At 37.1% G+C, this 13,288-nt stretch overlaps 1 protein-coding gene across 12 annotated transcripts; it reads right to left on the reverse strand.

Moving 5' to 3' along the window:
- Nucleotides 1-658: 658 nt before the first annotated feature.
- Nucleotides 659-11,556, reverse strand: LOC113568554 (uncharacterized). Of its 12 annotated transcripts, none has more exons than XM_081708694.1 (14): nt 10,934-11,556; nt 9,399-9,543; nt 8,828-8,890; nt 8,274-8,342; nt 7,428-7,589; nt 7,127-7,271; nt 6,986-7,015; nt 6,375-6,404; nt 4,220-4,270; nt 3,799-3,840; nt 2,821-2,921; nt 1,962-1,988; nt 1,663-1,702; nt 659-1,512 (listed from the first exon to the last, which is right to left on the reverse strand). In XM_081708694.1, the coding sequence occupies exons 2-14, from the start codon at nt 9,459-9,461 to the stop codon at nt 1,493-1,495; spliced, it is 843 nt and encodes a 280-aa protein (XP_081564820.1). In that variant the 5' UTR covers nt 9,462-9,543; nt 10,934-11,556; the 3' UTR covers nt 659-1,492. The 12 variants fall into 12 exon arrangements, 8 of the variants coding, with proteins under 8 accessions (XP_081564820.1, XP_081564818.1, XP_081564822.1 ...); XM_081708692.1 differs by having other exon boundaries at nt 659-1,538; XM_081708696.1 differs by having other exon boundaries at nt 1,952-1,988.
- Nucleotides 11,557-13,288: the final 1,732 nt, after the last annotated feature.

Here is a 13,288-nt window from a genome sequence, read left to right on the forward strand (position 1 = left end):
TCAAATCAGTTAAGGGCAGTAAACATTGTCCAGACATTTACTTAACCTACCGCGTATTGGGATCCAAAATGAGCTCACAATCCCTTTGTGCATATATGTGTCCAATGGCAGTATATAAGAGTGGGGCCCAATCCCAAAAAGTGTATATAGGGACTTACTATATACAATCACATAGTTTTGATTAATTTACAATTTTCTGTGTATGTCTAATTATCATCAGGTCTACTAATAATCTCCTATATTCAAGTTCCTGCTTTTATAGGAATTCCACTTTTCAGTACCTGCACAGAAACTTTGTGACCACCACTGACCATCCCAGAACTCGACTGGGCTTTTAAAACTCAAGCAGGAAAACACACAGATAGTCTTCCGTAGACTTCTGCAAGTGTTTTAAACTGTTTAAATTTTGCTGTGATTTTTTAACATGGGTAATGAAAAAACAAGGTTTACTTCTTTTTTACCCACAGATAAAATCAAGCATACTTTTTACAGGAACCAATGAATAAACTTTAATTTTTCCAAACCCTAATGACCCATGGACTGCAGTGAGGACATCGACACGCTGCTTTCTAGTCATAAAGAATAAATGCGCATGTTGAGCTGTATGGATAGCTTTTGCTGCCAAGCTGCTGTTCATAGAACTGAATTGAGAAAAACAAAGAATAAAAATATCTTTTTTATTCTCATGTTGATAACATTGTATACCAACAATGAATGACATGAAGCTCCTCCACCATATCAAACATCTTTCACGTAGTTTCTCTTGCTCGTGCATACTTTCACTCACTCGCTCTCGCACGCCTTTCCAGTCGCTCGTGCGTACTTTCACTCTCTCACGTGCATTTCCACCCCCTTTTGCAGTTTCACTCTCACGCATACACACACAGCTTTTTTCATAAACGGTGCTTCATACCTGAAGCTCACCATGACACTGTCTTCTTTGGGTTATATTTTAAGACCAACATCATCTATTATACACAATATTACGAAAAGGTGTGGATGTAAAAGCAGTGTTGATTGTAATGCATCATTGGGTATGGGAAAGATGCTTTATAAGTGTAAATAATAATAAAGACAATGTGAGTAATAATTCATTAAGTATATATACACACATTAAGAAAAATATATTAATAAATGATTCATTTGTTATTATGTGGGAAAAGAAATCCTCATTTCAGTATCTGACTGTCTTCTTTTTCTTTCTTCTTATGTCTTTAAGAGTGTAGCTTCTTACAACTTAACCGTTGCTTCCTCAGTGAAATGTACTGATAGTATCTCCCAAATGAAGCAAATGTGGCCCAGTTCTACATCATATGATGCAGGTTCATAATTTTCTGTCCAATCCCAGTCCACATATCACTTTGCCTCAGTTTCATGTTCCCAGTGGATCTGCTTGTTCAATGCTGTAGACACAGTTCATGATGTGTGAGGACACTCACAGCTGTCAGTGGAGCTCTTTCTACAGATTGCTTGACTTCTATCCATGCTGCTTTTATCTGAGTCTGATGATGCCTGTAATGGACAATACAAGGAGATATCTTTGGAGAGATAAAAATCAAAAAGGATTAGTGCTTTGATGCATTAAAATGCATTCACAATCAATGTGCACAGACTCATTAACAACGCTATAGCAAAGAGATGACTAAAAAAATGGAATCTCACCTGCGGTAGCTTCATGACTGTGGAAACTGTTTCTGTTGTTCTAACGGTACGTGAAGCACAGAAAAACAGGCAGGGAACAATAAGGCTATAGATTCATAGGAAGAACTGGATACTATGTAAAGGAACTGGATCCTAATGCATGAGATTTTTAACAATTCCAGCTCCAACTTCAGGGAAAATTTCCATGATGCTCAGCCATGTATGTACCCAAACATTATGTCATTTATGTAATGTAACAGATTATGTAACATTATGTATCAGATGCAGAAATTGTTTAAAAGGGTGGTACCTGGTCCTACCTGCAGAAGTTCTATGGTAGGAGCTGGCTGAAAAAGAGCAGATGAGTCATATTACAAAATCAGCTTTACATTATGCAATGTTCTGAGCACGAACAGAGACAGAGTCCAATGCAGTATGGTGAATGCAGTTTAATAGAGAACATGGTTACTCCACAATTGTAATCTAAATAGACTTACACAGGTCACGATACAGAAGAACAGTCAATGAGGCAACCAAAACAGACAGCGAACAGGCAAAGAGGGTAATCCAACAACATATGCAGAAATCCAATAAACCAGAAGAAATTCACAATAACAGACTACAGCTCAGAAACATAACACAGGTTGACGACTTCACAAAGACACAGTGAACAAATAGGGCATAAATACAACTAATGAGGACTAACAAGATACAGATGATACAATAATAGGCATAGATACTAACAAGGGGGCGGAACAGAATGAAACCAAAATTAGGAAGCATGAGGAAACAAAACCAGGAAGTAAACAAACTCTGTAAGCACTACTCTGTACTTTAGAGTTACTATTACTGATTATTGCAGTCTATGTTGCTGTTAATATCTTTATCCCTGTTCCTGTTTAAACAATACCTTACCATGTCCTTTTTGTTTTCATGCCATATCTTTTGGGTTTTAGCTGTTCTTTGATTTATATTTTGTATTTGTTTTTCTTATCTTTGCTTTGCCTTTTAGCTCCCTCATTCCCACATTTCACGTCTGGTTTAGTTTGTTACATTAACTTCCTTGTTTGTTTTGTCTTTTCCTTTCCATCTGATTACATGCCTGCTAGCTCATGCATCCGACCTGTTACCCAATCACTTAAAACGTTACAAAGAGTGATGGACATCTTCTCACATTACCTGGCAATTATGGTTATGAGGCCTCCTCCTTTGTTGGACCCACAGAACAAAGAATATTATGTTGGCCAGTAAGGACAAAGACAAGGTTACAGAAACCAGACCTGGAAAAAAGACAGGAAATTGTGTTCATCAGTGAAGAACTGGAGCCATTGGGCAGTCCAACATATTATGAAGCTTCATACTTTGTAATTTTGTGCAATAATCCATACTTTTATCATCTGTGAAAATGAAAAGGCATCAATATAATGGAATATTTCCATAACTCCTACAAAATCAAGATGTTGAAAAAACAGATTCATGTGGTAAAATCATACCAACAATATGGATGGAAAAACAAATCTGGATTATGGTGTGAATTCTATAAAAATATAGTTATCATCAAATTTTTTAATATTCATGTTACATTGTTACCACAGGGAATTTGCATAAAGCCCCACTGTGAAGGGAAGTTAAAAGGCTGCTGCCAAACTGCTAGTTATAAATTTTATTTTATTTTTTCTATTTAGGGAATTTTGTGCGTGTGTCTAAAGAGTAGAACAAACTCTTATCAGTATGATTGTCACGGTTACTCCCTCCTTGCTTCCATGTTCCATGGTTTCCGTCTTGTGTTTTTTTGGTTCCTTTCTGGAGTTTCGTTTTCTCTGCCCCTCATTTCGTTTTCCACACCTGTTCCTCATTTTTAGTCTTGTTAAGTTCATGTATTTAAACCCTGCCTTGTTCCTATTGTCTTGACTGTTGAATATATGTATGTTTGGATGTTTTTGAAAGCCCTTCATGGACTTCATGGACTCAACTTGCTTGGTCCAAATTCTGATCCTTCTTTTAGCATGATACAAATGAAACATGGATTCTACCAATCAGGCAATCATTCATTGGAATATAGATTACAATATAGGTCAAGTGTACTTAATAAAATGCTGACTCAGCTCTCATACTGCTACAAGTGTTAGTTCCTAGAATGTGATGGAAGACACTTACTCATAGTAGTAGGAACAGGAACAGAAAAGTGAGCTGACAAATCTAAAAAAAAACAACAACAACCCAAAGCACATAAGTGATGTATTTACTACTATAGCATGTTGGAAGAGGTAGAAAAGCACTGCAAAGTTAAAGGTAGCTAACATAACATCCCAAAGCAAAGAAGTGACATATTTACTACTATAGCATAATGGAAGGTGTAGAAGAGCACAGCAACATTAGAAGTATCTAACATATCATCTTGAGAGGTATGTAGTACATAGACAAGAATTATAGCAGTTCTTAATGTGGGAATAAGCTTAAACTAATAATTCTCTGCAGCATTTCATAAAGTAGATGATTATCAGCTATTTGTGTACTTATAAAGTTGGTCTAAATGACATTTAAGAGTGTCATTAAAATATTTTGATGGATAACTTACTTTCCTTTGTAGATGGAATTGTGGTATGGGTGGCTTCTGATGATAAAGTGCCTGGATCATACGAGAAAAAAAAGTCTTTAGGTATTCACACTAATCTTATGGTACTATATATATACACATGTTCTACATGCAGCTATTGGCTATTCTAGGTGTCAATCACTGGCAGGCCCGAGTCACAATGAAATCCCCAAGAGAAAGAAAAATAGTGTGTGCTCAGGTCCATCACACATTCTATAAACTTCCTGGACTGGTATAGAACGGATATGACATTTGACTAGTTGTGCTCTCAGAGGACTTGGATGACTTTGGTAGGACTTTTGGTTCCTATGGGCTAATGTTCTGGGGGGAACCTCTTACAGAGTACACAGAAAGATAGGAAAAAAATACAAAGAAATTATGTAAATAACACTTATGCCAAGCAGAGATGTGTAGAATAGAAATTCATAAAAAAAAAGGTTTTACATTATACTGTACACATGTTCATTTATATAAAGGCAATAACATGATACCAAAAACATGCCATAGTAAATGATTTTCACATTTGAACACAGTAAATATAACCACGGAATGTGTTTAAGGTACGCGCCTTTCCATCATGCTGGAAGTGTTCATTTGACTGGCTAAACTGCAGCTATGAAAGGATAAAATTGGCCAGCAACAGAGTTCAGATACACAGTGGCATTCATGTTTTTCATACTGGATATCAGAGGCCTTACATGTGCAAAGAAAACATTCCCTGCACACTGGCTTGAAGTGTTGACAAAAAAACAGGACGACTTCATTGACTCAACTTGCTTGGTCCAAATTCTGATCCTACTTTTAGCATGATACAAATGAAACATGGATTCTGCCAATCAGGCAATCATTCATTGGAATATATATTAAGAATATAAGGTCAAGTGTATTTAATAAAATGCTGACTCAGCTCTCATACTGCTACAAGTCTTATTTTTTAGAATGTGGTGGAAGACACTTACTTATAGTAGTAGCAACAGGAACAGAAAAGTGGGCTAACACATTTAAAAAAAAACAACAACAACCCAAAGCACATAAGTGACGTATTTACTACTATAGCATGTTGGAAGAGGTAGAAGAGCACTGCCACATTAGATATATCTAACATATCATCTTGATAGGGATGTAGTACATAGACAAGAATAATAGCAGTTCTTAATTTGGGAATAAGCTTAAACTAATAATTTGCTGCAGCATTTCATAAAGTAGATGATTATCAGCTATTTGTGTACTTATAAAGTTGGCCTAAATGACATTTAAGAGTGTCATTAAAATATTTTGATGGATAACTTACTTTATATATATATATATATATACACATGTGCTACAATGAAATCCCCAAGAGAAAGAAAAAATAGTGTGTGCTCAGGTCCATCACACATTCTATAACCTTCCTGGACTGGTATAGAATGGATATGACATTTGACTAGTTGTGCTCTCAGAGGACTTGGATGACTTAGGTATGACTTTTGGTTCCTATAGGCTAATGTTCTGGGGGGAACCTCTTACAGAGTACACAGAAAGATATGAAAAAATACAAAGAAATTATGTAAATAACACTTATGCCAAGCAGAGGTGTGTAGAGTAGAAATTCATAAAAAAATAGGTTTTACATGTGTACATTTGTACACATGTTCATTTGTGTAGGTGTGTAGAGTAGAAATTCATAAAAAAAAAGTTTTACATTATACTGTACACATGTTCATTTGTATAAAGGCAATAACATGATACCAAAAACATGCCATAGTAATTGATTTTCACATTTGAACACAGTAAATATAACCACGGTATGTGTTTAAGGTACGCGCCTTTCCATCATGCTGGAAGTGTTCATTTGACTGGATAAACTGCAGCTATGAAACGATAAAATTGGCAAGCAACAGAGTTCAGATACACAGTGGCATTATGTTTTTCATACTGGATATGAGAGGCCTTACATGTGCAAAGAAAACATTCCCTGCACAATCCTTATTGTATCATCTCCTGTGAGGAAGAGACTGGTGCAGTCTTCTGCGAACTGTACGCTAGAACTTAGGGTTACATTAAATTTCAAATTGCACCCTCTCTGCAGAGTAAGAAAGTCTCTCTAATAACCTACAATACGAGGCAACCAAAACAGTTTGTTTTAGATGGCACTTACCCTTGATAATGCAGGAACAAGTTGTAGAATCTAAAATAAATAAACAAGCAAACAAATAAAATGACATTGTGATGGTCAGACATTTTTAGGATTTAAGAATAGAGGAAACATCAAGCAAAATAGATTGTAATACATTATAAGAAATACATTGGTTTTCACCTAATTTGTATAATCTGTGCATTGTTAGTCCTCAGTAGCATGTGTATGTAAACACTGCCGTGTTGCCTGTGTGTTTGCTGGTCATTGTGTTAAGCCTAGCCTCCATCTGTTATTCAGCATCATGATTTCTCTGCCTGTTTTCTGATCTTTAGTGTTAGTTATTATCGTTAACTTGTTTCATTGTTATAACCTGCTCCCTTTTCTCATTGTTTGTTTGTTTTTTTTGTTTAAGATGTATTCCCGGACTCTACGTGTTGGATCTATGACTCTGGACCTTAACTACGACTCTGATTATGGATTTTCCTCTCAATGAATCTTGGTCTTTTCAGGGTCTGCATCTACCTCATAATCGCTCCATGTAACTCCACCTATGTAGAATGTTCAAAACAATGTGGCACATGTCTTGTATGAAAAAATAACATTAACAAAGCAATAAATATACTGTTACTTACTCTGTATTTTTGGGCACTCTGGGATGCTACCTAGTCAAAAAAGAGCAATTAACTGAGCTTTAGAACATTGTCATTTTAAAGAGAGCTTTAGATATAAAAAACAAAGTGCTCATTCACCTCTAGACAGTTTTAGATCCATACCTGCCAATGATTTATTCCCGTTGCATATTTTATTATACATGATCACAAAGTCAGTTGGTCTCATAAAATATGTTGTATAGGAATCTTTGCAGGTATAATTCTCACAAAAATTGGTAATATTTTCTGTTTCCTTTGTGTTGTTCAGCTAGAAAAAGCAGAAGAGACGACACAATGACTTTAGACTTTACAGTGAACACACAGTCTATGACACAAGCCCATATGACCTGCAGTCCTAGAATTTTATGTGTGGTGTCCTTGAGCACGAATCAAGCATCAAATATGCAAATATAACTAGCAGTACCCTTGCAAAGCCTTTCAGGATATTTCCATATGTCCACATAACTTTTTCAAGGCAATCAATGCAGTTCCTTGCATCATTCCTACATTCATTCTTAAGTCTTTCTCCATTCTGCTTCCAGGTGGAACAAAGAGTATTTATGACAGAGAGTAAAATATGCTCGTCCTAAAAAAAGAAACCCAAGAAGAAAGAAAAATGATTAACTTCTCATGACAAAATGTTGTGCAAACCTTGAGCCAGCTTTTCAAATTAAGTTTTAAAAGCTTAGAAGGAATCAAGAAACAATGGTGAAAATGTAAGCCATCACCCCTAGTGGTTCAGGAAGAATAATACAGGTCATGATCATATTTAATCATAATTGTTTTTGCAGTTGAGGTGAAATCAGTGTGGCAACGTTTTATTTGACTAGACACTATTGTTTCTGTTATATCTAGGTTTTCTTATAAATAAGAGTAATTCTCTAAGTGTCTCTCCATTACCTAAACTAATTCCTAATAATGAAAGTAATAATTATATAAGTGGATATAAAATGCAATTTTATTGTGGAATTCACTCATAACAGTTTTGTAATGTACTGTAACTCATTCATATTCTTTGGGGGCCAGCAATCAAATTTTACTTTTATTTTAATAAGGTACTTCTATGCATGACAACTATACAAAGTCTGTATAAATGATAATGTATCCATAAATGTAATTGTTTTTTGTGTTTTCCACACATTGTACTGTATGTTACTCTTGGTAATGCACTAGAGCTGTTTGAGTATATTAAACTAAAATTACATAATATTATTTTGTCATTATCCATAGAATATAAATGTATTATGTAAACATGGCTGCTTCATTCTACCTTTTCAGATTCAGCAGGAGGTGTGAAGTTCTTGACCGCAATCCAATGGTCTTTAAATAAACATGTTGTCTATATATATTAAAAAACAATACAAATGTTAACCAAGTGTGTAAATATAAAACACACAAATAACTAATTAATGAATATCATCTGGATGTAAAAAGTCCTGATCTTAAAATAATCTTAATTTAAGAGTCCTTGTACATTTTAGGGAACCCAGACTATGTCAAAGACTTAATATCAGCACCATCATACACCTTTTGGTGTGGATGTGCTTATTCTGCACAAAATGGATAAATCTAACTATCACTGCCCAATATAAACCTCTCTGATGAATTACTTAAATACTGTACTGTCACATTAAAAAATAAAAATTCCATTTCCCTAGACTTAATATTGTTGCTTTTTGTCTTGTATATTTGACTAATACATATAGCAATACATGAGTTATAAGTATTAGTATACCTACTGATATTTTTGTCAATATATATTACATTTATGACTTAAAAATTTAATAATAATTTAACAAAAATGATTAATAATGAAATACTTACTATGTCTTTATGAAAATTATTTTCACATTCTGCATCACAGACCATGAGTCTTAAAATAAGTCCCTGTGAAAAAGGAGAGGAGATCATGTTTAGACTAAAACCTGTAGACACTGGAATTCTAATGCTAATCTGATTTATGCCTTTCTTGTCATGCCCATTTACTTTAAATTAACTGTATCATTTTATGCTCTATATGCTCTTATTCATGTTTACATAAAACAATTTTGAATTATTACTTTTGAATGTGCTATACTATTAAACTTACATTGTCTTGGCTAATACACTTTCAATTAACTAACCATATTTGCAAAAAGTGCACATAACATGTATCTTTAGTACAAGGAAGAGTTTTGTTCAGCATTAAGACCCATGTCCTTATAAAAGCAAAAATGTATGCACTGCATTTGCATCTTCATAACATGAGAGAACTTAGAGCTAAGGAGCTACTTTTTAATCAAACACATTCAGACCTTTAGATGATCAGGACGAGATCACCAGGACATCAGATCAGAAGGTTAAGATACATGTGAGCTGTGACATAAAAAGATGCGTAAGCATCATATAAACTCACAATTAACACAGTGCAGAAGGCTTTGTTGCTCATTACGGCGATGTGGCAACCATGAAAGCTCATGTCCTTATGGTCCTGTGTGCCTTGGTAAAGAACATGGATGGGTGAAGAAATGGTATATCCAAATAACTAAGACCACTGGTTTCTGTAGGAGAGGAGAAAAGAAACCTTTTCAACGCCCTTTTCAGTGTATTATGTCAGTTATCTCTGCAGGTTCAACCCTTAAGAGATTTCTTTGTGAAGCTCAGATTTCCAGAGATTTCACAAATCCACTTAAAGGTGTCATTTTTTTATTATCATAGAGGGGCAAAAAAGCAGTTAATTGAATAAGTGTCACGGAACGCTCCCCTCTCACTGGTCTACATTGTTCCAGCCTCTGTTGTCTGTCACGTTCCCCGTTTCCCTAGCAACCAGGGGTCTGTCTCCAGGATTCCCTGCGTTCCCTGCTAAGTTATCCTTTCTGTCTGTGTTGCTTTACCTGTTCATGTTTGCTAGTTGTCTACTGTCTCTCTGTGTTTTCGTCTACGCTGCTTTCCCCGTTAATATTTGCTTGTTTGATTCCGCTCTCTTTCCTCGTCCGGTGTTCCTCCATCGCTTCGCTTCTGTTTGTTTCCTCTTAATATATATGCAAGTGTTATTTGGTTTTCTTTGAGTTTTATTAATTATGTTTTTTGTCTTGGTTGTTGTTTGTCTAAAGTATGCAGTCCAGATCAGTGTTCTCCCTGCGTGTCCTACTTTAATACATCTTCGCTGTTCTCAGTTCATGTTTCCTTAATGTTTACTTCCCTGCTTCCCTAGTTCTCGCCCTCACCCTGTTAGCCTGTTACTCTTATCTTATCCTGTTTGTTCCTTGTTATATTCTGTATTGTTAGTCTGTGTCTGTAATTAAACATATTTAGTTATTCTATCCCGTCCGTCCCTTCTATTATGGATTCCCTATGTAATTCACTTCCGTCTCATGTCTAAGGCGCCGACACCCTCGCGTTACATTTTCATGCTGCCTGTTATTTTGCACATAACCTGTTTTCTGTTGTGTCCCTCACTGTAACCTCTTGTGTATTTTTCGTTTGCTATGTTTTCCCGGACTCTCCCTGTTGGGCTCACTGACCCTGGACCGTTGCCGATTTGCCCTTTAATAAATCTTCTCAGCGCTTGCATCCGCTACGTGATCGCTCCACGTTAAAATTATATATGCATAATATTGTCATTATTATTATTAGTAGTAGTAGTAACAATAATAGTAATGTAACAGAAATACGTTTATTGTATCATTATTATTATTATTATTATTATTATTATTATTATTATTATTATGGTTAAAAGTGGTATGGTTAATATGGAGGATTGTAACCGGACCGATGTATTTATATGATTAAGTGAACACCCGAACAACGTTCACTCTCTTTGTTCTCTCCACATTAGTTAGTTGCATAGTTCGAAAGCCTGACTGAAACAACACATACGGACTTAATCACGTTTGAATACATTAACTATATTTTCGGATGCTAGTAGGACAAGTTTAAAAAAGACCTTACCTTCAGTCAGAATTACGATGCCGAACGTACAGCTGAATTTCTAGCTTTTGTTTTTAAAAGTAAGACAGTCCTGCTTTTGGTCGGATGCTAAAACTCTCAATGGACATTTCTGCCCTCACTCAAATCTCAGTTTCCTTTTCTATAGGCTTTGAAGTCTCCCCTGGACGTAGCGATTTACTTTCGATCTTGAAACCGCTCGACGTTTTATCAAGCTCGGCCTTGGGAAGCCCCCATGTGTTCAGAGATGTCACATTAAAATCCCCCAGAATGTGCCAGACGGAAGCTTTCGAGGACAGGTCATAATTTTTCACACTTACCCAAACGAAAAGCGTAAGTTGTTGGACCACATTATAATGGCTCGCATGTCATTTGGCGTACACACAGTCTATGACCCGCGCACGTCCTGTCCTCTCTGTCGGGGTACAGAGACCATCCAGCACCCAGTCGTCTGCCCAGTGCTGCGCTATTAATTAGTGCCCGCTCATGCTGCTAACTAGCCTGACATTCAGTGTCCGCATGTGGCTCAGTCAAACCTGTAGCTCCAGTGGACTCATTGACCCTCTCCAGCTACTCCAACATCAGCAGTCTTGTTCTGTCCCAAGGGTAACACAGAGCACAGTATGTTCAGTTAGCACTACTGATAGCAGCGGCAGACTACAGTGACTCCCCTATTCCTGTTTGGACAAGTAATCTCTACCACTCCAGTATTTCTCACAAGTACAAAAAATTGTTTATACATCAAAAATACTAAACTCCTCTAAAATATGTGCAGTGTATATCACAGCTTTTGGAGCCAAGAATGCAGATTATTAAGTTAGCTCTTTCAATCTCAGATCTCCTTCTAATAAGTTATTCTTAATTTATTACTTCATTACATGTCAGAGACTTCATTTTAAGCTTTTAAAAGAGATCTGTCTAAACGAATGTAACAGTTCAGCGGTGTTAATTTATAACGTGGGGAGGCTTGACAAGACACACAACGACGTTTATTGATTAACATTAAAGACAATGTAGCGTTTACGATATCGCAAGGTTAAACACCGACACATCCACAATTAAACGAGAGAATTATATACATGCACACTGACGCGGCAAAACGAGGAGCAGGTGTGAAACACGGGGAAGGCGTGGCCCTACGGACAAACGAATACACACACACACACACACACACACACACACACACACACACACACGCATACACACACGTTTGGGAGGAAGGGCCGTACCGTGACATAATTTAATTTGCTCCATCAAACTTCAATTTTATAACTGCCCCACGAGCATAAAGAGAATGTGCTGGAATAGCTATATTTAAATTATCGTGCAGCAGGACGCACAGAATCCCTCGATACAGTGAAACATTTATTAATGAAAGAAACAAACAACACTGGCGGCACTCAAACAATACTAACAAAAGACATGTCCCCGGCCTCATTAGAGGTTCACTTCCGCCCCGGTTCCGGACGTGCTCCTCCCCTGAACGATCCTCCTCATTCTGCTGATCGGAAGGAACTCGGGCTACAGCTCTGCCCTCCAGGGATCCCACTAGCTCCACACAACCAACCTCTTTCTGATTGATGTGGGGCACATCCATCCTCCTTAGGCTTCAGCTAAGAAATTCCTGGGGGTGTTCCCCTCCACCTCCGGAGTGGACCCGGATACCAGTCGTGGTCCTCTCCCCAATCTCCTGGGATCCAGGCGGCAGTGCAGGGGGTGGCCATGCACCTCCCGCTAGGAAGTCAGTTCTTCACCAAAAGAGCTGGCATCCTGTGGTGGTTGGTCATTCTGTAACGGATCTGCTGGCTCGAGTGCCGATTGGCATGGAGCAGGACGCACAGAATCCCTCGATACTGTGAAACATTTATTAATGAAAGTCACAAACAACACTGGTGGCACTCATAAACAATACTAACAAAAGACATGACTTCCATAGTTAACACAACACATTACACAATAACACTTAACAAGGACTACATACGTATTTAACATATAACAGCAGACTAACAATGACCAACACCATACACACACTAGCGGAGATTTAAATAGACACGACATTAAGCCCCATGCAGGTGCACGTAATCACAAAAGGCGTGGCCACAAACAAGGTGAAACCCCCTGGCACCCGTACCACGTGACTCGTGGGGAGGAACGTCCCGTGACAGTTTGTTATTCAATATACACACCTGACATCCCCAAGGACTATAATGCCAAGGAACCCTAAAATGCCAAGGACCATTCTGGACTCTTTTCCTTTTCCATTCTATACGCTTTTCTTTTTTGCCACTCAATAACAAAGATCACTGTTCTTGAGCATAAATGGCATTTTCTGATTCTTCTCTGCCAATGCTACATTGG

This window comes from Electrophorus electricus, unplaced genomic scaffold (assembly GCF_041902795.1).
Source record: "Electrophorus electricus isolate QZ-2024a unplaced genomic scaffold, ASM4190279v1 Scaffold106, whole genome shotgun sequence".
Classification (NCBI taxonomy): domain Eukaryota; kingdom Metazoa; phylum Chordata; class Actinopteri; order Gymnotiformes; family Gymnotidae; genus Electrophorus; species Electrophorus electricus.